The sequence below is a fragment of the Vanacampus margaritifer genome, chromosome 4 (assembly GCF_051991255.1).
Source record: "Vanacampus margaritifer isolate UIUO_Vmar chromosome 4, RoL_Vmar_1.0, whole genome shotgun sequence".
In the NCBI taxonomy this organism is placed as follows: Eukaryota; Metazoa; Chordata; class Actinopteri; order Syngnathiformes; family Syngnathidae; genus Vanacampus; species Vanacampus margaritifer.
In genome coordinates this window covers 3,756,414-3,778,728 of record NC_135435.1, presented here as the reverse complement: position 1 = coordinate 3,778,728, position 22,315 = coordinate 3,756,414, and the positions used below count along the sequence as shown (strand labels likewise).

The 22,315-nt window shown below is 38.1% G+C and overlaps 1 protein-coding gene and 1 long non-coding RNA gene across 2 annotated transcripts; one reads left to right on the top strand and one right to left on the bottom strand.

The window, feature by feature from the left end:
* Positions 1-360: 360 nt before the first annotated feature.
* Positions 361-19,264, bottom strand: mtch2 (mitochondrial carrier homolog 2). The gene is made up of 13 exons (XM_077563499.1): positions 19,124-19,264; positions 17,283-17,367; positions 15,062-15,168; positions 14,497-14,523; positions 13,605-13,661; positions 9,511-9,568; positions 8,902-8,953; positions 8,762-8,821; positions 3,685-3,778; positions 3,525-3,572; positions 3,362-3,429; positions 3,206-3,281; positions 361-978 (listed from the first exon to the last, which is right to left on the bottom strand). The coding sequence occupies exons 1-13, from the start codon at positions 19,208-19,210 to the stop codon at positions 892-894; spliced, it is 906 nt and encodes a 301-aa protein (XP_077419625.1). The 5' UTR covers positions 19,211-19,264; the 3' UTR covers positions 361-891.
* On the top strand, positions 18,643-22,054 carry LOC144050349 (uncharacterized). Its single transcript, XR_013293832.1, has 2 exons — positions 18,643-18,714; positions 21,452-22,054. It is a non-coding gene; the product is annotated as an uncharacterized LOC144050349 (long non-coding RNA).
* The last annotated feature ends 261 nt before the right edge of the window (positions 22,055-22,315 follow it).

Genomic DNA, 22,315 nt, shown 5'->3' with positions numbered 1-22,315 from the left:
TGCTTCCCCGTTACCATGGTAACTTGAAGAATCGGGCCTCCATTGATGCGGTCTTTTTAGTGTGGTGGTAACTCCAGGTGAAACTACTCTGTGTTGATTAAACTACCGTAGCTCAAATTAGCTTTCCTGGAACCGAAAACGCATTTTCCTCTCGGGGCATGTCTCAGAGTTAGTCTCTGTGTTTGTTGAACCTGCTTTTGTGAAATGGACCCCAGGGCACCTCCACTTTGTACCAAGTCGTGTATCTTGGGGCTCAAATTTGGCAGCTGGTTGGCGCTTCTGCCATATAAGGGCAAAAGACAGACTTGTCTTTAGAGGGTGATGTCCAAACATGGATTCTAAAGACACCTTTACAAAAAATGGACAAAAAAAAGTTACCTTTATTAGATATTTGAATGAGCTGATAGAAGCGCTTAAAAACTATCACAGAGAAAGGTCTGATGAGATTCATCTGCATGTACGTGACTGGACATATTCTACAATAATAATAATAATAATAATAATAATAAGGGGAAAACAAGACCAACATGCCAAACCCATTTGATCATTACAATGTTAGACTGATCACATGCAATATAAAGTGTGTTAAAAAAATGTGAAGTATTGGCCAGGAATCATGTATGAAAAGAATGAAATGGGGGACGGGCACTGATCGATCAATAACATTTTGAGGATTTGCTTCAATACCTTGGTCCATCAATCAAAAGAAATTCAATTGTATTTGATGTCACTTTCTTACAAATCCAAAAACCTGACTTGGAAATTCTTTTGAATTTTTTAAGCATATAACAGGCTATAAAGAGGAACAAGTGCATACAAAAATGATGATGGACAAGCAGTCCCCCCAGATGAGACTTCATTTCATTTGTTTGCATTGTTGCCTCATTTTCATTAATAAAATCTTTGCTGATCAAGTGAGTACGTCTTTCCTGCTGGAAGCTTCCGGAAGAATAAACTGTTTCCTCTGCTCATGTTGCCCTAGATGAAAAAAACAAACAGAAAATTGTTCACTGAGGCTACAATTCAGCAAACACTTTACAATTTAAAACAAATGTGGATTTTAAGGATCAATTTCAATCAACACCAGACAGCGTACTCGATGCTCCATCACCTTCAGGAATACTCATTTTTTGAATACAACATCCTTGGGTCTCCCTTTGCTATACAGTGTGCCTTTGCAGGTTTTTTCCCAGATTTATTCTTTTCATTAAAAAGGCTTAATTTGTCTACAGTACAGTTCTGTCATAAACAACGATGATTGAGGGCTTACCAAAGCTATTTAACAAGACAAAATAATACAGACCATAATAATAAAATCCATGCACGGCTTATTATTGGCTAATCAAGCATGGGTTCAAAATGGGTTTGTGTGTCCAGCACCCGGTATCTTTATCATTAAAATCAAGGTTGTCCGCCCCAAACCAGTCGTGCCTGTTGATGGCTCGCCAACGCCATTGCCCTACGCAGGCCAGCTTCCGGTCAAAATGGATTTCTATTGTCCAGCCTCGTATCTTCATCATTAAAATGAAGAGAGTCATTTCTAACAGCTGTTGTTGTTGTTGTGAGTGTCTGTGTTGTTTATTATTTTTATTTTTTTTAGGAAAACATACCTGCCCGGGAATAAATGGATGAATTGCCATAATATTTTGGTTTCTCAAATTAATGTTTTGCATATTAGTTTAATTGTATTTTATTGTTATTATTTAAAAATCTACAAAGGTTTGAACACAGTGTATAGACCTACTGTATTTAAATAAGAGATACAGTATGTGAGAAAATGTTAACGCTTATTGGAGAAAAGTGCATGTATAAAGTGTGTGTTTTACAGCCTGTATATTAAATAAAAAAAATATAGTATGAATGAAAAAAACACTTAGAATAAACCAAAAACTCAATTTAAAGAACATATATGATGAATAAAGAAGCATTTATAATAAACTAAAAATCATGCCAAAACGAAAAACCATAATAAATGAAAAAATATATATCATTAAAAGGGGAAATAAAAAAATAATTAATTAACGAGGATTTCCATTATTGCAGGTAGTTTTGGAACACACTAACACAGAAGATAATCAGTCTTCTTTCATGAACGATTGGATAAATCAGTGAACAATTACTATTGACATGCTGAAATCAAAGAATTTGGAATTTTTTTAATTAAAAAATGGCTCCAAACGATTACTCGATTATTAAAAATTAGAGTTGGGCGAGTACCGATACCAGGTATCAGTATTAGGTCGATACCAGGCCACATTTCATGGTATCTGTACTTGCAACAGATATCGATACTGGTATAGCTCTACATTATATTTGTAATGTGGCTTTTTTGTTTCTCTTTGGGTTTTATGTATACTAATTCCTATACAGAGAAGACTTCCAAATTAAAAGCATGGATTTCAAACAAGATATAATATATATACTGTATAATAACATTACACACTAAACAGCTTGAGGAATTCTTAACATGGTAGATAATATTAAATTACATGAAGCCCTACTGTATTGAATTGAATTCTCTGCACTTCACTGTATTCCTGAAAAATAAATTACACATTTTGATTTGAGACTTTTTTTTCCCTCCTGGCCAATGGATTATTTGTTTCATCTTATGTATGGATTTTTTTTTTTGATTAATTTTATTGTGTGCTCTATGCAAAATGACTTATGAGCAAATTGGAAAAATATAATTGCCGTTCATTTCATTCATTTTTAAGAAAATTTGCTGTAGGGATATATGTAAATTTTTTGGTAGAAAGTTTATGTATCGTAAGTACTAATGGTATCGGTGAGTAATGAACATTTGAGAATCTGTATCAGTCCAAAAAACTGTGATATCGACGAACATCCCTAATTAAAATAGTTATCAATTAATTTGATAATCGATTACTTGTCGATTAATCAATACATTTTGACAGCTTTACACTGTCCTAAAACCACTAAGTGTGTGTGCTTGGAAAGGCAGAGCGTGCTCCCCTTCTATAAATTTCCGAACACAGCCTATGTTATAAAGCAATCAGCAGCTCATGCTTGAACTGTTTCCTTTCCTTGTACTGTCTGACACACTGGTCAGTGGTCACTGGGCTTCTGAACTATCCGGGTGTAATAGTGTGCGCTCTGAGCATATTTTGTCGAAATGAGGAGATACGATGTACAACTTAGGAGCTCAACAATGACATGAGGTTTCGAGACAAGAAAAGCTGACCTCTCTGCTTAGATGCTGCCAGCAGTGCACCCAGGTCGGATATACTGATGCATAGGGAGGAAGCCCTCCAGTCAGCCTGGGAGGATGAGGAAATTAGTGGGTGTGAGGGACAAACTTTGAAAATACTGAACAACTAAATACTTCCTGCTGACTCACCCGCAGTTATTAATAGCCATCAGGTTTGACACCAAAACAAAAGGGTATGTGAGCATGCTGGCAAAGAACTGAATTAAGAGAGACAAATAAAGAAGCATTATGTCAATGTCAAGACAGCTGGTACTATGAATATATAACTTCTAGGCATACAGAGAGGGCTTACCCCAGTCACAGCCTGAGAGCAGTTTTTAATTTCTCCTGTGTGGCTCATCTGAAGAGAGAAAAATACACTTAAAATCCTAAACACAACCAAAAAAAAACTTGATACACAAGACAGGTGTAAAAAAAACAAACAAAAAAAAACAAGAAGAGCTAATATATACCGAATCATCAATCGCATATGTGTTAATGAAGTGAGCCAGCAGGTTACAAATCCACAGAGCGAAGACATCTCCAAGGAGACGAGGGATCAATCCACTATGAGAAAAAGAAAAAAAGTATTTAAGGTTGTATTAAACACAAAAAAAGTGCTCAACATAAATGAGTGAACTTCCTTTGAAAAGTTTGTCTAGTTTGAAGTGATAAGAAACTTTCAGTTAGATTCATCTGTGGTTCAATTAATAATTTAGAAATCATTGCTATTTTTTCATGGGCATGTACTCAGTTTTGCAACATTCTTCTTTTCCTTTCGGCTTTTCCCTTCAGTGGTCGCCACAGCGAATCAGTTGCCTCCATCCAACCCTGTCCTCTGCTATCACATCAACTACCTTCATGTCCTCTTTAAGTACATCCATAAACCTCCTCTTTAAGTACATCCATAAACCTCCTCTTTAAGTACATCCATAAACCTCCTCTTTGGTCTTCCTCTAGACCTTCTGCCTGGCATTTGGAAACTCCGCATCCTTCTGCCAATATACTCACTATCTCTCCTTTGGACATGTCCAAACCATCCCAGTCTGGCCTCTCTGACTTTATATCCAAAGCCTCTAACGTGCTGTCTCTCTGATGTACTTATTCCTGATTCTATCTATCCTGGTCACTTCATCTCTGCCACCTCCAGCTCTGCCTCCTGTCTTTTCCTCAGTGGCACTGTCTCCAGACCAAACAACCACAGTCTCACCACAGTTTTATAAACCTTTACATTCATTTTAGCTGAAACTCTTCTATCACACATATCACACCTGACACTTTTCTCCACCCGTTCCAGCCTGCCTGCACACGCTTCATCACTTCTTTTCCACACTCTCCATTACTCTGGACTGTTGACCCTAAATACTTAAACTCCTCCACCTTCCTTGTCTCTTCTCCCTGTAACCTCACTCTTCTACTTGGGCCCCTCCCATTTACACAGATACTCCGTCTTGCTACGGCTAACCTTCATTCCTCTCCTTTCCAGAGCAAACCTCCACGCCTCTAGGTTCTCCTCCACCTGTACCCTGCTCTCACTACAGATCACATTCTGCAAACATCAAAGTCCATGGAGATTCCCGTCTAACCTCATCTGACATCCTGCCAATTACCATAGCGAACAAGAAGGGTTCAGAACTGATCCCTGATGTAGTCCCACCTCCACTTTGAACTCCTCCGTCACACCTACAGCACACCTCACCACTGTCTTACAGTCCTCATACATGTCCTGCACCACTTGAACAAACTTCTCTGCCACTCCAGACTTCCTCAAACAAAACCACAGTTCCTCTCTGGGCACCCTGTCGTAAGCTTTCTCCAGATCTACAAAGCCATAATGCTCCTTTTGACCTTCTCTGTACTTCTCTACCAACATCCTCAAACTCTTTTTTTTTTTTGGTGGGGAGGGGGGGGGCATGAAACCTTACTGCTGCTCACAAATGTTCACCTCTGCCCTCAGTCAAGCTTCATCTACTCTTTCCCATAGCTTCATTGTGTGGCTCATCAGCTTTATTCCTCTTTAGTTGCCACAACTCTGCATGCCTTCCTTGTTCTTAAAAATGTGCACCAGCACACTTCTCCATTCCTCAGGCATCTTTCTCACTGTCTTAAGATCCTGTTAAACAACCCAGTCAGAAATTCTACTGCTACCTCTACTAGACACTTCCATACCTCCACATGTAGATCATCAGGACCAAGTGCCTTTCCACTTCCACTTTCATCCTCTTCAATGCCCTTCTCACTTCATCCTTACTAATCTTCCTGGTCCACAACAGTCACCTCTTCTACTCTTTGTCCTCTCTCATTTTCCTCATTTGTCAACTCTTTAAAGTACTCTTTCCATCTTCCCATCATACTACTGGCATCTGTCAACACACTTCCATCCCTATCCTTTATTACCCTAACCTCTTGCACATCCTTCCTATCTCTGTCTTTTTGCCTTGGCAACCTGTATAGATCAGTCTCTTCCTCCTAACGGTCCAACCTAACATAGAAGTCATCGTAAGCCCCTTGTTTGGTCTTTGTCACTTCTACTTTCATCTTGCAATTGATTTCCCTGTACTCTCTACTTTCTTCAGTCAACTGTGTCCCACTTCTTCTTAGCTAACCTCTTTCTCTGGATCCACTTCTGTACCTCCTCATTCCACCACCAAGTTCCCTTATCTCCTTTCCTTCCAGATGACACACCAAGGACTGTCCTACTTGTCTCCCTCATCACATTTGCTGTAGTTGTCCAGTCATCTGGAAGTATCTCCTGACGATCCAGAGCTTGTCTCAACCCCTTCCTGAAAGTCATACAACACTCTTCCCTTTTCAGCTTCCACCATTGTGTCTTCTTCTCTGCCTTTGCAGTCTTTGTCTTGCTCACCACCAGTCGTTCTACACACTACCATCCTATGCTGTCTGGGTACACTCTCACCTACCACTACTTTGCAGTCACTGATCTCCTTCAGATGACAAAATCTACACAAGATGTGGTCTACCGGTGTGCTCCTACCTCCACTCTTGTAGGTCACCCTATGTTCCTGCCTCTCCTGGAAGAAAGTATTCATGACAGCCATTTCCATTCTTTTTGCAAAGTCAACCACCATCTGTCCTTCTGCGTTCCTCTCCTGGATACCAAACCTGCCCATCACCTCCTCTTCACCTCTTTTTCCTGCACCAATGTGTCCATTTAAGTCTGCACCAATGACAAGTCTCTCACTTCTAGGGATGCTCTGCGTCATTTCATCAAGGTCCAACCAAAAGTTCTCCTGCTCCTCTAGCTCACATCCTACGGGTGACCCATACCCACTAACATTGACCATCAGACCTTCGATTCCTAGCTTCAGGCTCATCACTCTGATACTCTTTTTACCTTGAGGACGTTTTTAAACTCCTCCACGATAACGCCTACTCCATTTCTCTTCTTATCTACACCATGATAGAACAACTTGAACGCTGCTCCTAACCTTCTAGCTTCGCTCCCTTTCCACAATATGTCCACCTTCCTCCTCTGCATCATGTCAAACAGCTCTCTACCTTTTCCTGTCATAGTTCCAACATTCAAAGTCCCTACTCTCAGTCCTAGACTCTTGGTGTTCCTCTTCTCTTTCTTCCTATGAACACACCTTCCTCCTCTTCCTCTTTGCCCAACAGTAGTCCAGTTTCCACCGGCACCCTGTAGGTCAACAGCACCGATGGCGGTCATTGTTAACCCGGGCCTCGACCGATCCGGTACGGAAGTCATATTTTTGATTCGCATGTTTGATTTGGCCCAAGTTTTACGTCGGATGCTCTTTCTGACACAACCCTCTGTATTTATCCGGGCTTAGGACCGGCACAGCAACATTGTTCCAATAAATTGTGTACACATGTACAAGTTTTGAAACGTTTGCTATTTATGGCCCACGTTTGTGGGAGCGTTTGGTCGTATAGTTTGCTTTAACGATGTATCAGAGCAAGGATCCCATTCGTATCTCGATTTCTGATCCACTGTTTCATATGCAATTTAATTTAAAAAAAGAAAAAGAAAGATAAAAAAGATCCTTATGAAGGCAAGGGAGCTTCATTCACACACACATACAAGGTAACTCAATGTGCTTCACATAATTACAGTACATTAAAAATCATTTACAAAAAGAGACATTTAAAAATCATTTAAAAGCAAAGTAAAAAAAAATCTAACTTTTCCATACTTTTTTAATGTCACCTAGATTTTTTTTTTTTAATCAATTATTTTTGACATCTTTGAAGGTGTGGGTGTTTCCCTACCCCAAAGCCCACTTTTTCTTACAGGCATACTTTCTGGTGATAGTAAAATAGGGTAAAGTACATATGGGGTGGATGTCATCCGGTGATAGTGTTAGTGTATACAATCAGGAAATTTTGCCCCATGTCAACCAACAATAGGAGACACTGGCAAGCCTGAAGCAATTTAATTTTATAACCAAAGGTGGGTGGCAATACTTTTGACCAGATGTGTGCTCACTATGGCTGTGGAAGGAAAACTAAGAGAGAGCTACTTTGCATGTTCTATGGTATGATCAATGCTGTTGTGATTAACTCCTGGATCATGCGATAAAAAGGTGAGACAATAAAATGCTTTGGCCCTATCACTCATCAAACCATGGGCAGAGCAGAGACATTCCTCTTCAAATCTGTCACGTCAACTCAGAGTCCTGATCTGTAGCGTGCTTGACATCCCTACCTCTGGCACGCTTCCAAATGAGGCAGGACCAGTGGCAGCAGAAAGCAATAGTCCCTTGCCCAGTGCCCACAGGCTCGGACAGAAAGACACAACACAGTTGCCGTCAAACTGTGTGTGAACGCCATTACCCTGCTTGTACTGACTGCATTTAAGGAATTGGTAAGCAAGAGTGGTCATTGAATGTGTATGCCAGTCCGTTTTAGTTATACTTAATTTATCAATTTCAACATTTTCAATTGAACCTCTTATGGGGAAAACAATATTTTAGTCAATTGGTCATTTTTACTTGGTAAATACTTTTTGTTCCTCTCTCCTACAGCTGTTTGCGTGTCAAGGAGTCTGTGCCTTCACCAGGGAGGTCTGGTTGGAGCAAAAACCAAGTTTCTAGTATAATTGTGTTTTTTAAAGGAATTTTTTGTTCTCAAATGTCAAATTTTTCTGTAATTTTGGAGCATGTTTTTAGGGTCTTCCTTAGTTTCCTATTTCCATTTTGTAACACATACTACAGTTGCAAATAAAAGAAAACCACTCTAATCTATCATGTAGTGTCATATTTTGATCTATTTTTTATGATAAGTACTTTTTGTGGGGTATATAATATCAGGTAAAAATTACCTGGCAAAAGTGATGGTGTTACTTTTTATAGCGAAAGTGTTCTAGGGGTTAAAGATAGCGTGGAAATTGTCAAGTGCAGTGAATACTTTCTGAACGCATTGACTTTATTTGGTATTTTGGCTCTGCAATAGTATGCGCCTCAGTATACACAAGTGATTTATGAAGATCTTAATCTAAAATGCCGTTCTCATCATGAACGCTGACAGGTTTATGTGCCTCTACTTGAATAAATGTAAGGATAAACGTACGCAAAGAAGCCCAGCATGCCCTCTTCTCTGTAGATGGTGATGATGGAATCAAAGATGCCGCTAAAAACAGATGAATATTATTTAGAAAACAATCAAGCCACTAGTTTCCCCAAAAAGTTTGGCAATCAAACAAATGTTACCTGTATTTTGCTTCCCTTCCAATGAACTGCACCATACATCGTAATGTAATCACTGAAAGAAAAGACAGAGAAAATTAATCTGACAAACAGAATAGACTCAACTTTCTTGAATCTCCAAACATCTTCAAACAAATGACATCTAGATGAATGCCACAAATTGTAGTTGAAAGTGATTTCAAGGCAAAACAAATTATTTGCACATTATTGCAAATTTAGCCATCTATTTCCATCAATATCAGGGTACTGTCATTTTGTACAGTACCACCCTCTTTCGTCAACAGAAATTGACATTAAAGTAATCTTAGGTTTGCATTGCCAACGTCTTGTGAGCAAACCCAGAAAACAGGTGAGCTGTGCTTTTTGCCAAGAGAGCTTAAGGGCATTTTGAGATCAATTTCAGTAGAAAGCAGAGAGTGTGATAGAATAAAATTGCAATTTCCTTCAAATGGATGGATTAATCTGCTTAATTCTTATTCCAAAAGACATAACATTAATCAGAATGTTTTCAGGTTCGTGGGGGCATAGAATATAATTTTGCAAAGAATATTTTTGCCTCAAGTTTCCCTTTAACAGTGATAAAGCTCAAAACTGACGGCAATATTTCCATACCATGAAAGGGATGCGTGACTATGGTGGCAAAGGAGCGAGCTATCATCTCTTTGTTTGTCTGTGGAGGAAGAAGTTCACAAAATACACATTTGAGACCATAAAACGGCACCAGCAACGAACAATATATTTATTGTAAATATCTGATATGCAGCTGTCATTGCCCAACTTAATCCACCATTTATGATCAGTGGCAATCTAGTGGCTACAGATTGCGAAGGGGACCTTATAAACTTGCATCCTTTCACCAGTATGCTTTTGGGAACCAAATCATCTGAAAGCCATATATTTTTTAAGACCCTGTAAAGTGATTGCAATGATTTGTTTCTAAATGCAGTACATTGAATATGTTTGATCAAAATGCCAAAAAATCCCGTGAATAAAAAAGAAAATTCCCAAAAGAAAATGGTCCAAAATCGTCCCACTGTACTATACACAGAATCCAAAAAATAAAATAACGTAGCAAAGGGTAAATATTATTCACATCACCATTCCCCGTTTCACCTCGTCATTGGAGACATGAACTTGTGCGCGCTCTGGAGATAAACCTCTGTGGATCAGGGTGTGGATCTGAACCATTTTAAGTTTAACAGATACCAGAAATATTTTTTTACCCAATACTTGGGCCAATACCCGATCCACGTATCGGATCGGAGCATCCCTAGTTTACAGTAGCCTGTAAAGCGTCGATACAAAAATTGTTGCAGAACCAAAAACCCGTGGTCCATAAGGAAGGGCGTATTGTCTTGTGCATGGCGGACCAAACGGTTCGTATAACCCCTAAATTACGCCGGTTATTTACTGTTTTTAACTTTGTACCTTGTGTTGTTCACTGCACAGAACTTTGCTTCACACTTTTTTTGCAATATTAATTTAGGTGTAATAATCATACTTCAGTAATTGTAAAATGCTTTATTTTTACCTTTCCTCATTTGTTTTAAAATTTAAATGTTTATTTGTCAAGTTTTATATATTGAAAAGTAATTGTTAAATAGATTTTTTTAAATGTAGTTAAATAAACAATACCACCCAAATAAATAAATAAATACAATTTGAAGAGGGAAAAAAAGGGAGCGAGAGAGAGAACAAAAGTACCGAAAATTGGTACAGTTGAGTCACGGTATCGATTCCTGGGTACCGAGTATTGGAACAGAACCGGTGGCGGTACCAGATGTGATTGGGCTGCAAGATTGTATCAGAGTCGTCTACCAATGACGCCATGCTACAGCATTGGCTGGAGATTATCCGTTAACAAATGTTCAATAAAGTTTTTTGGGGGGAAAAAAATCTGGTTGATGTCAAAACATTGGAAAGAAAATATTAAAGATGTCATTTATCCCATTAAGGCCAGGAGCGCGTGACTGCGCTTCTATCGTTAAAGCCGGGAGCGCGTGACCGCGCTTCTCCCTTTAATCCCAGGAGAGGAGATGTGTCTTTTTTTTGGGAGTGGGCCAATTCTTGGTCTCTTAGCCAATTAAATGAATCAGAATATAAACGAGAGGGTGACGTGGGTCTCGTAGCATGTCGTCAAATTTTATTTGAGCGTTTATGGTTGACGCGGATTCACGGGAGTTATGAAATAAATGAAGCAATTGGCGACGGTGCGGGACGAATTTGAATCAGTGTAACGAGTCGACAGTGACATATAAGAAATATGTTTGTAGACAATGAGGATGCTGAAAATTTTGACGGATTTGTAACGGAATGGACGACGAATAAATACCATTCGATCCCCCGAGGTTATTATGGGACTGCTGAAAGCAGCACATATTACTCTCCACTCTAGAAAATCCCCAGATTTTTCCGCAAAAATGCGGCCCGTACCGTAGATCGCACCGGGACAAATGAGGTATCAAACGATGCGGCTCGATCTGACTCGGTGCGGCATTACTTTTCTAGGAATTCCGAGTTACCATGACGATGCAATTCCCAAAAAACTCCCAAAGGAAATGAATGGAGAAAGGGGGAACAAATTACAGATCAAGCACCTTTTTCCAAGACACGCTGCGCGCGCATACGTCATCCGACCGATATGAACTTTAGCTCATTTTGTAGCAATTTTTCCCATCTTTAGCTCAGTGTCGAAATTTATTTTAAGGAATGAAAGCTCTCCCCCTGGGGTTCAAAGACAGTGAGTGAAATAGCCTTCTATTACACTCTGTGGAGCAATTAGGCTTTGAGTGGCGGGAACCAAAAAAATATATTTCCAAAAGTCAAAAGTTTCACTTCAACTCGTCACCATGGCCACAATCTTTGCTCACTAGACATCAAATTCTCACATTTTGTAGTGACAAGTCTCTTCTTTCAGACAAACTAACTTTTATCTGGCTAAGGTGTCATTTTGTACCTTTATTTTCACTTTAAGCGAGGAGAAGTCGGACTAACTCGCCTATCTTTTTCCATGTTAAATTCGCCTCCTTTTTCCTCTTCATTTTGGATAAATCATAAGTTTTCAACCTGCTCTCATTTGGTCATTTTTCATCCGATTAAAAAAGTGAGAACATGCTCGCGTTCCCCAAACTATTGCCGTTCTAACGAGCCATTTCTTGAATCTGCATCTTGAACCGTTAAGTCGTGAGAGGCTTTTGTTCGAGGTGTGCGTCTCTCATACAATATCAATGGAATGTGGGTGCGTGACGTCTCCAAGTTAAATGTGTGTGCGTGAATTTGCATTTTTCTTAAAGGGACAGTAAGATACTTTTAGTTGATGTTGATTATGGTTAACTTCCACATTTCTTGACCGATTCCAGTCGTTTAAATTTTAAACTGTTCAGCTCATTTACATTTTCAGGGACAGTGACATACTTTTAGTTGATGTTGATTATGGTTAACTTCCACATTTCTTGACCGATTCCAGTCGTTTAAATTTTAAACTGTTCAGCTCATTGACATTTTTTTTATGGACAGTAAGATACTTTTAGTTGATGTTGATTGTGGTTAACTTCCACATTTCTTGACTGATTCCAGTCGTTTAAATTTTAAACTGCTCAGCTCATTTACAAGAGTCAGCAGCCCCATTCAAAATTTCCGCGGGAATTTTTCTAGTTATAACTGCGCTCCAGTGTTGAAGGTAAATATATTTGTTGTTATATACCCGCAGATGCTACATTTGTTTGTTGATTTAAAAAATATATATATTGAAGGTTTATAATAATAAAATTTGGTTTGTGTGAACGCCACAGGTGTAAGCTCTGAAATGTTTTTGGAATTATGTTTCTATCTGCTTCAAGAGCTTAGACGTCAATTATTTTTTAATATTGCTGAATATCCAGGAAAACATCAAGTTTTCCTTAGGTTTTAGAGGCATGTTTTTCAGGCGCTTTAGGCATTAATGGGTAAAATAACAAAAAGTATAGACTGAAATTGTCAAATCGTAAATAAACCTAAGAATATAGAAGTAGGATACTTTAAGATTTAAGAAACAAAATTTTTTATTTAAGTGCCGTCGAGCTTGCCGATGACGTCAGTAGAGCAGCACGAAATTCACGATTCAGACGTGTTCACTTTGGTTTCTTTTTTAGCAGATTCACAAATTACAATACAGTACATCACAAAAATAATCGTAATGATAATAGGAACGTATTAGCAATCTAAACTGACAATATTTGTCACATCTCAGACAATTTTTGTATTTATCATTTATTCAATTTATCCTGCTTTTATATTCTTAGGTTTATTTATGTTTTTACAATTTCAGTCTGTACATTTTGTTATTTAAATTACATCTTAAATATTTTCTTTCCAATGTTTGACGTCAACGTCAATAATTTCCAGCCAATCCTGTAGCGTGACATGTTCGTTAGGCGTCCCCGATCACATCAGGCAGCCCGATCACATCAGGCACCAAGGTACCCATCCCTAGATATTTAGATACAGCAGGTTTTACCTGCTTTATATAGGCCTTTTCTTACCCCCCACCCCAACAAAACACAATGCCTCACGCGCCCTTGGTGTAATTGCCGGTCGCCGTGTGCACTCTCTTCCCCGGTCCATGAACAACAAATTGCAATCGCAGGATGTCGTTCATCATCTGGACCCCGTACTGTTTAATGTACATGAAAAATAGTATAGTCATTCTTGCAACTAATGTGTTGTACCTCATTAACAACATGTTGTAAGGAGCCCTCGACAGCCTTCCGCTGGCCTCCCAGAATCTAAAAATAAAATAAAATTTAAAAATCAGGACAGACACAGACCCTCCAATAAACGCCATGGACAGTGCTCGATTGTGACAACAGAATACAGGCCCAGGTGAGTATATACAGGCAAGTAAATAAAAATGTAAGTAAATTAAGAAAATGAGACAAGAAAAATACTTCATGTTCAACACTGCTAAAATGTCATACACCAATAAAAAACCAAATAATAATTAGAATAGTTTTAAAACACCGTATACGAAACAAATGATATCATTTGCTACAAGAAGACCAAACATCTGTTATTTCCAGTATTATTTGGCACATACATTTTAACACAGTCTCACTTGACTCTTATTGAAATAAATGGCATTGTATTTGTAGTAATGCTGTCTGTGCACATAAAACTTGTGCGGCTCCAGAAAGAAAAAACAAACTGCCAACAATTTGGCCTGCGAATTAGCGACCTTGACATAATTTTGCCCTCATGAGAACTAGTCATGTGGTGGCCCAGGGCCATCATTAATGTCGACCCCAGCCATTTGCGATTGGAGTGCGCACGTATGAGGAAGGGCAGAATGCCTGAGAGAAATGCAGAATTGTGTGTGCGTCTGTGTGAGGTGGTCGTGGCAAAATTATGTGCATCTTGCGCAGCAGGTTTTAATTACAGCTTTGCCTTGGTTGCCTGCTCTGAACCCTTCCCTCCACTCTGTTCTCAATGACCAGTCAAATTGCTACCTTTGTGATGAGCAAACTGTGTTTTATCAAATCACAATTATATTTCCAATGCAATTAATCCTTAATACAGCCCTAGGAAGAAGTTGTTGAAAAAATTGGTATAATGAATTCTTACCTCAAGAGTCCCTTGTTCGTGACATTTCTGTAGCAAAAGAGAAAATAAAATATAACGGTAAATATTAATGAAAAAGTATTTGACCAAATTTTCATAGGAATGTTTTGTTTTTAAATCCTGAAACATCCAAATTGGACTCTCTTACATCACAAGACAGTCCAAAAAAATCCTGAAACATCCAAATTTGCCTCTCTTACATCACAAGACAGTCCGACCAGCCCCAACAAAATGATATCCAATATAAGAGTTATATCACATGGTGCCTTTAACAAGAACACTTTGTTTCATGTTGTTTCTCATTTCTATTGAGATCACAGATATGCACCTCAGACAGGTTGGATAACAAATAATTAGTTTCCCAGATGAGCCCAATTACAGGGGAAATACTTATGGAAGTTGTTCCATATTATTAAGCAATAAGCCAGTCATGGATTGTAAACATAAAAGTATGCTGTTGCTTCTCATTATATTAAGCATTACGTTGTGGTTGGTTGGGGCGCGTACTATTATCTGAACAACATTTTTTTGGTGTGATTACATTCTTATCAGTCACAATCAAGCATACCTGCACAATTTTACTATGCACAACAGTGCCGATGGTGCCCGCACAAAGCCTTGGACCAAGCCCTTTGAAGAGACCTGCTTTTCCATCAATCTTGATGATGTGTTTTGCTGTAACATTAAGTTAACACAATAAAAATATATTGAAGGCAAGGTTGAAAACGGTATGTCAAACGATAAAGCATAACATTTTTTAATCATGTGTATTTATAATTCAAAGAAAACAACCACATCATATATAATAGTAATGCATTGTGGCAGTAAAATGGACTTGAATCAGGCCTGGAGGGTTGGAAGTAAATGTGAAAAACACTGGTGGACCAAAATACGGAAAAGGTACAAGCCTGCTTCATGAAAAAAGGCTAAGATAACCGTGGGCAAGGCCACCATATTGATCATGCACAAATACTGCATGCTATAGACTGCTTTTCCACCTCATCCAAATCGTCGTCTTCCGTTAGGGGTCGCCACAGCGCGTCATTTTTTTCCCATGGAAGTCCATCTTCTGCATCCTCTTCTCTAACACCAGCTGCCCTCATGTCTTTCCTCCACATGACATCCATCAACCTGCTCTTAGATCTTCCTCTCGCTCTCTTTTCCCAGCAGCTCCATCCTCATCACCCTTCTATCGATACACTCACTATCTCACCTCCTGACTTGTCCAAACTAGGGCTGTTCCGATCAAGGTTTTATGCTGCCGATTCTGATCGTCCATGAGTGAGATCAGTTGATACAGCTTCCGACCACTTGTATTAGTTGCACATTTTCCACTTACACAGAACCGCTCATCAAATTTAATAATTGATTAATCTGGCTAATCTTTTTTTTAATTAATTGATAAATCAGATAAAAAAAGACACAAAAGTTTTTGCCGTCCACGCTCCCCATCTCCGGCTGACGAGAATTTTTTCTGGACCGTCCCTGACAACCAGGCTTAGAAATTTATCTAGGAGAAACCCTGTAAATATGACCCAGTTACTGTAATCTGCTCCCCATTTACTGGAAAGGCACCTTTTTCTTAACCTAATAGTAGTGCTGTGACTGCTGTCCTGTCACTAAATGGTGAACACTATTATTAAAACTTAAGGCTGTACAGCGATATTAAACATGTTTGTTTTCAAAAATCAATTAAGGGCTACTCCAAGTGTGGGCGTGGGCAACATTCATCAGTTGCCTATCCCTGCGCTAAGCAGTCTAGGAATGACGTGAAATGTCGCAATCACAGCTCACCCTGCTCACCCTGGACATGGATTATTTGATCCACTCCCCTCAGGCAGGAGGCTACGGTCCACTTGGACCAGAACGCCACAAGAACAACTTTTACCCCCTCTGCTGTTGGACTGTTAAATGCAATTTAATCACCCTGCTGCACTGTCACTTTTCATCCAACTGTTACTTTAGTACTGTACCATGCTCCTGTTATGATATACATACTGACTATTTTCACTGTTCTCCTCCCATCTACATTAGCTACATACACATTCATTGTCAGTGCACAGTATTACCGGTACTTAACTTAGAAATATTTGTTTTATTTATTTTATATTAATATATTACTTTATCATTTTCTTAAACGTTTATGTTATGTCATTTTAATGCTACTTGTTTATGTCTCATGTTTGCACCAGTCACCGAGATAAATCCCTAGTATAGTAAAATGTATTCACTTGCATGGCAATAAAACCTAACTCTGATTCTGAAAACACAACAACTTCTTAGGTTGTACAATAAAAAATACACTTGACAGAATTGTGGCTGTAACCACGCGCGTCACAGTGGAGGCTCGCAAACTATGAATAGAAAATTATTATTATTAGTAAGTGTCTAAAATGAAAATACCGGTAAGGTAACATCTACAGCCACATCCAGTTTCCACACACATCAGCGAAGAGGAGGAGCTAATAATAAGGTCACAAGGATGCTAGTATATATTAAATAGTTAGAATATTATCAATGATAATTATGTTAATCTTAACAATAAAGAGCTTCTAATTTAGAGTTTTGAGATCTGCACATAATATTTTTTTAATCAATTTACCTTTGCTAAATTATTATACAACCCATTCAGAAATACTTCCATTATCATTTTTACACTTCATATCACAATACAGGTATATTTGATGAGTGTGAAGGGTACACCATAATATGAATTTTATGTCATATCATCCAGCCTGATTTGAATCTTTGTTTGTCTACGTAAGCAAGCTTTTTAGAGTGAAACTTACCATAAGCAAACAGTCCAGGCAACTGGTAGACCTGTCTGCCAAATAAGTTTCTGCCGAGGGTAGGAGGGAGTGGCTCGTGTCCAACCTGTAAATACCAACAGTAAATATAAATCCGTTTAATGCGTCTGGACTTTGTTTGATAACATGTCAACAGATGTCATATTTCGGTTTCATTGCCTCATGCATTCATGTATACAGTGGAAACAGCATACTTCCGGTTCAGCACCCACTGATTCATAACTATTCTATTTTATTTTGTTTTATTTATTTATTACTTTTATGGGCTGGGGAGACAAACCACATTTACTTGGAAAATGCTTATTGGCTGTTTATTCTGATTATTCAAGAATTGTTTGGGTTAAAAAACAAAGTACTGGCTCTATGCATTCATAATACAATATGATAGGCTTCAGTGATTATTCCATATTTAGAGTCTTTATACTGTACAATTGCATTCGTGCTTATGATTGAGTACTAACCTCACTAAAATCAAGGAATTGCAATTGAATGTTAACAGGGTTCCTACAGCTTAAGGAAAGCTAAATTAATTACTTTTTAATTCCATATGAAATCAAATTTAAGACCAACTTCCCAATGTCCCATGCTGTCCAAAGTTTTTCCAGTCCATAAATGACATGCATCTGCCTTCTCCTTTTAAACGTGCCAGGTAAAAAGTACATTACTGATTTGTTGGTTCCACTATCGTGATTGTGTAATGTCACCATGAGTCATTTGGTACTTTTCCCCCCTCCAGAATGTGTTTTTTTTTTTAATTTTATTTGAGACTATTTACAATAATAGAACCGTACTTATCACGTGTAAACATTTTAAGGCTTCTCAAAAATAGTTTTTTAGATTAAAAGATAAAAAGAATGAAATGAAAAGAAATCCAGAAAACAGCATATTTTCGGTGGCAAAACAAAATGAAAAGTTAGTAAAAAGACACGGAAGAGCGTGAAGCGAGGCAGGAACCACGCCTAGTACATGACGTGGTCCGGGAATGGACTAATCCCCGACGTTCACGGTAAAATAACGCTAGCAGAAGAGTCGCCGGTCACGATAAAATAGCATCTGCCTAACTTCGATCGTCGTTCACTACACATTCCATGAAGCTTGCCCAAAGGTTTTGATTTCTAAATTCTCAAAGAAGCAGAATGAGCCTGCTAAAATATAAATTAAAGAATGCACACACTCACTTAAACGTTTAAAAATAGTCCCATTGCCACATAACGCTGTAAGATTGTTCTTTATTTTCGTTATCCAGTGTAGAGGAAAAAGTAACTATTTTGTTTTGCATATGCCTGAAAACACTCACGGCCAATATTAACATAATACTGCTCGCAACATAAACTTACACAAATGGCTCGGAAGGATAAGCGGATCGGAAAGCGGATGGATGGATGGATTTATGGAATTGTCGCATTGAACGCAGGTGCGTTGCGGTTACTGCTACATTCAAAATCATACTGGTTAACATGCTTCACCTCCACCCGACTTATCAGTCCCAAGATAAGAGAAGGTCAAAGGGACATTTCACGAACTGTGAAGATTAGTCGTGGCGGTAGACATCACCATTTGCAGTGGCGTTGTGTAGCTGTATACTTATGTCGTAAACGTAAATGTGATGTCACATTATATACTTTTGGTCCCTTAACTAAAAGGCAAGTGCAACAACATACATTACTTTCATTCATGTTTAAACGGTTTTCTGAGCTTTTGAGGTCAGCTAATAGAGTTTAAACAAGCGAGCTAAGAAACATGGGTTATCCCCGACAGCGTTTAGCATATAAAGAAAACAACTTCCCAGCAGCTACCAGTTGAACCAAATCCAACCCTCTTACCTGAACTAGTACTTTAATGTACATCAAAGGATGAGACAGGACTGTGAGTCCGGATCCCAATATTACTTGACCACACGTGTCCGCCATTTTTAGTGCTACAGCTTCACCGGAAGTATTCTTTGCACTTTCTTTACAGACTACTCGATCACATTGTTCCCAGCACAAATACCTCCATCTAGTGTTAAATTTCGTAATGACATACACTGCTGGAGTAATACGCATAAATTACATTTTCAATGAGCAATCAAAAATCAAACAATAGAAAAGTGAAAAAGTTTATTTTTAATATGAATATATATATATATATATCACGTTTCAATTTTACACTAGATAGATATGGAAGACCAAAACTGCCAAAATTTAAAATAAATAAATTAATAAATAAATAAAAGTAAAAATTAAAATGCATATAAATAATATAATTAAAAAAATAAATAAAAAATAAATATAAATGGAAATATAAACAACAAAATATATATTTATCAATAAATAAATACAAGTTAAAACATTTTTTAATAATAATACAAAACAAGATTCAAAAAATGACACACTTGGGGATTAGCGGAATACATGTACTGGCGTTACATATTCAGGATGCAAAAAAGTAATTATTCCATTACATTTACAGAACAGATTACAGGTACATTCATTAAAAATGATTATTTTGCAGAATTACACTTTCAATGGAGACAGAGATACACCGACCCAGTTGTTTATTTGAGGCATAGCAACGGAATAAATTGTTATATGTATAGCAGAGCTCAATAAGTCACCTGACTCCACTCGCATGGGGGTTGTGACCAAATGGGTCCATAAGCACTGTTAACCCGAATCATTTACCAGAACTAAAAAAAAAAAAAAGTGAGGTAATCGGTTGCCTAAATTTTTTTGAGCTGTTGCCTCACTTTTTTTTTTAGTTAATCAACTCAAAAGTTAAAGTTTTCCTGAACCTGAATGGTTTGATTACACAACTTAATTTTTTACTTGGAAGCTTTCTGTTACAACAACTCAATTATTCTCAGTTGCTAATTTATAAATGTTTGCTTTAAAACTATTGGATTAAGTTAAACAAAGTCCAAACCATAAGTACACTGTGTCCTCACGAGGGTCATGGGATTGCTAGACCCCATCTCAGCTGTCTTCCAGAAGTAGGCAGGGTACACCACAACTAGTTGCCAGCCAATTGCAGGCTACACACAGACAAACAACCTATCGACAATTTAGAGTGTTCAATTAACATACCATGCATATTTTTCGGAATGTGGGAGGAAACTGGAGTACCCGGAGAAAACCCACGCAGAAACATGGAGAATGTGCAACCTGAGCATCCAACCAGGAAGGCCGATGGACTTGATCTCACAACCTCTGCGCTGGGAGGGAGACATGCTAAGCAGTTAAAACATGCCACCTCCTATCAGCATGTTTTTATAATCCAACATAAATTATTATTAATTTATTTAAACCAGGTATGAAAACTGAGAACAGATTATCATTTACAATGTCAACTGAGTAAAACAATGATAAAATAAAATTACAAATTAACAAGTAAAATAAATTATGAAACATACACAAAACATAAAACAAAACATAAAATATTACATTAAGTTTTATTTTTAACGTATACTATATACATTTATTTTATTTGTAAATATTACCTTTTTGAAATAATAGAAACAAAACTTTAATCACGAAATAACAACATTTTAAGTTACAGCTAATTAATGTTTTTAAGTTATCCATACCCAAAAACACGTATAGTTCAATTTAATTAAAAAAAATATTAGTACAAATTATTCATAAAAGCATAAAAAGTTAGACCAACTTAAAAAAAAAAGTTACGTTAGTAGTAGTCTTTATAAACTTTGAGTATAGTGTAGGGTTTACAGTGAGGAACAGGTTTTGTTGTGTCCTCTAAATACAGCCACTTTAAAAGCAACACAGAGGAAAGAAAGAAGTGGTGACTGCAATTCGCTGTTTGGAACATACTCACTGAAGGACTGACTATTCAACATTTACAAAATAAATTACGAGCTGTAGTCTGGACTACTATTGCGCACAGTGACGCTAGCTGGCATCCTGTTGTACCACTAATGTAATCAGGAGGCCTTCCGTCACAAACCACCCAAAGCTTTAATATTTAAACACCACACTAGCAATAAAAATAGTAAAACGCGGGCACTGTGTAGGGGCGGAGCTACGTGGTGGTCAGTAGTTGTGAGTTTTGTGTTTGTTGTGCGTTTGTCTATCATGGGCCATGCAAGAGAAAGATTTGCCTTCACAAAGCATCTCATCAATGCTACACTGTTGAGGGCAGACTTCCGTTTTTAGGAGTTCCACAGCCATTTCCCTGAATCAGCACTGAACACCAGCACAGAGGCTTACCAAAGACTGCTGAACAAGAACAGGCTGAGACCTGAACTGGCTCCAATCTACAAGAATGGAGTCCAGGAACTGCAGTGGTGCTGTGGCTCCGTACCAGCTTTTCATGGAGAACAATCTTCAGGACATCCTTTCACAAACTGCGGCTCTGCTCAAGATCCTCATCACAACATCAGTGACCACAGCTGAATCTGAGAGATGCTTTATTTTCAACATACAAGAGAATTAAGACCCTCCTCGGAAATGCAAAGTACATTATCACATAATGATTGTCTCAATGCGCTGGCCATGCTCTCTTTGGAGAGAGCCTTGACAAAAACACACCTGACTTCAACCATATGAGTCAATGAGAAATTTGCCACTCTCAAGGAAAAAAGGGCAACATTTTACATAGAAAAATAGACCACTGCATGTTCACCTACACGCCATCAGACTCCTGAAAAATGACATCACAATCTGTGAACTGCATGGCACATTTTTCCCCTTCTGTAATCCTGCTCAATTAAATGTTTTTTGTTGTCGCACTTAATAAACTATTACTACTGCCAAATATACGCTTTACTTTTTAAAAATTGTCATTGTTTTTACATTGTTTTATGATTGTCTTTTATAGACTTAGTACGTGTAGGGAAACTAGCAAAACTGAAATATGCCAGTATATTCTTTGGTATATGGCGTCCTCCAGTGGTGACATGGCATTATTTTTAATGAAGTAATTGTACATACGACGATTGTGAGGACCAAAATACGTTTTTAACCAACAGATTGAGGACATTTTTGTGAAGTGAGGACATTTTGGCTGGTCCTCACAAC

Excerpts from the sequence above, each read along its gene's own strand:
- mtch2 (XM_077563499.1), bottom strand. The coding sequence starts at position 19,210 with ATGGCGGACACGTGTGGTCAAGTAATATTGGGATCCGGACTCACAGTC. Across the intron at positions 8,822-8,901 it reads GGAAGGGAAGCAAAATACAG|CGGCATCTTTGATTCCATCA; the intron begins GTAACATTTGTT and ends ATCTGTTTTTAG. Across the intron at positions 979-3,205 it reads GGCAGCATCTAAGCAGAGAG|GGCAACATGAGCAGAGGAAA; the intron begins GTCAGCTTTTCT and ends TTTTTCATCTAG.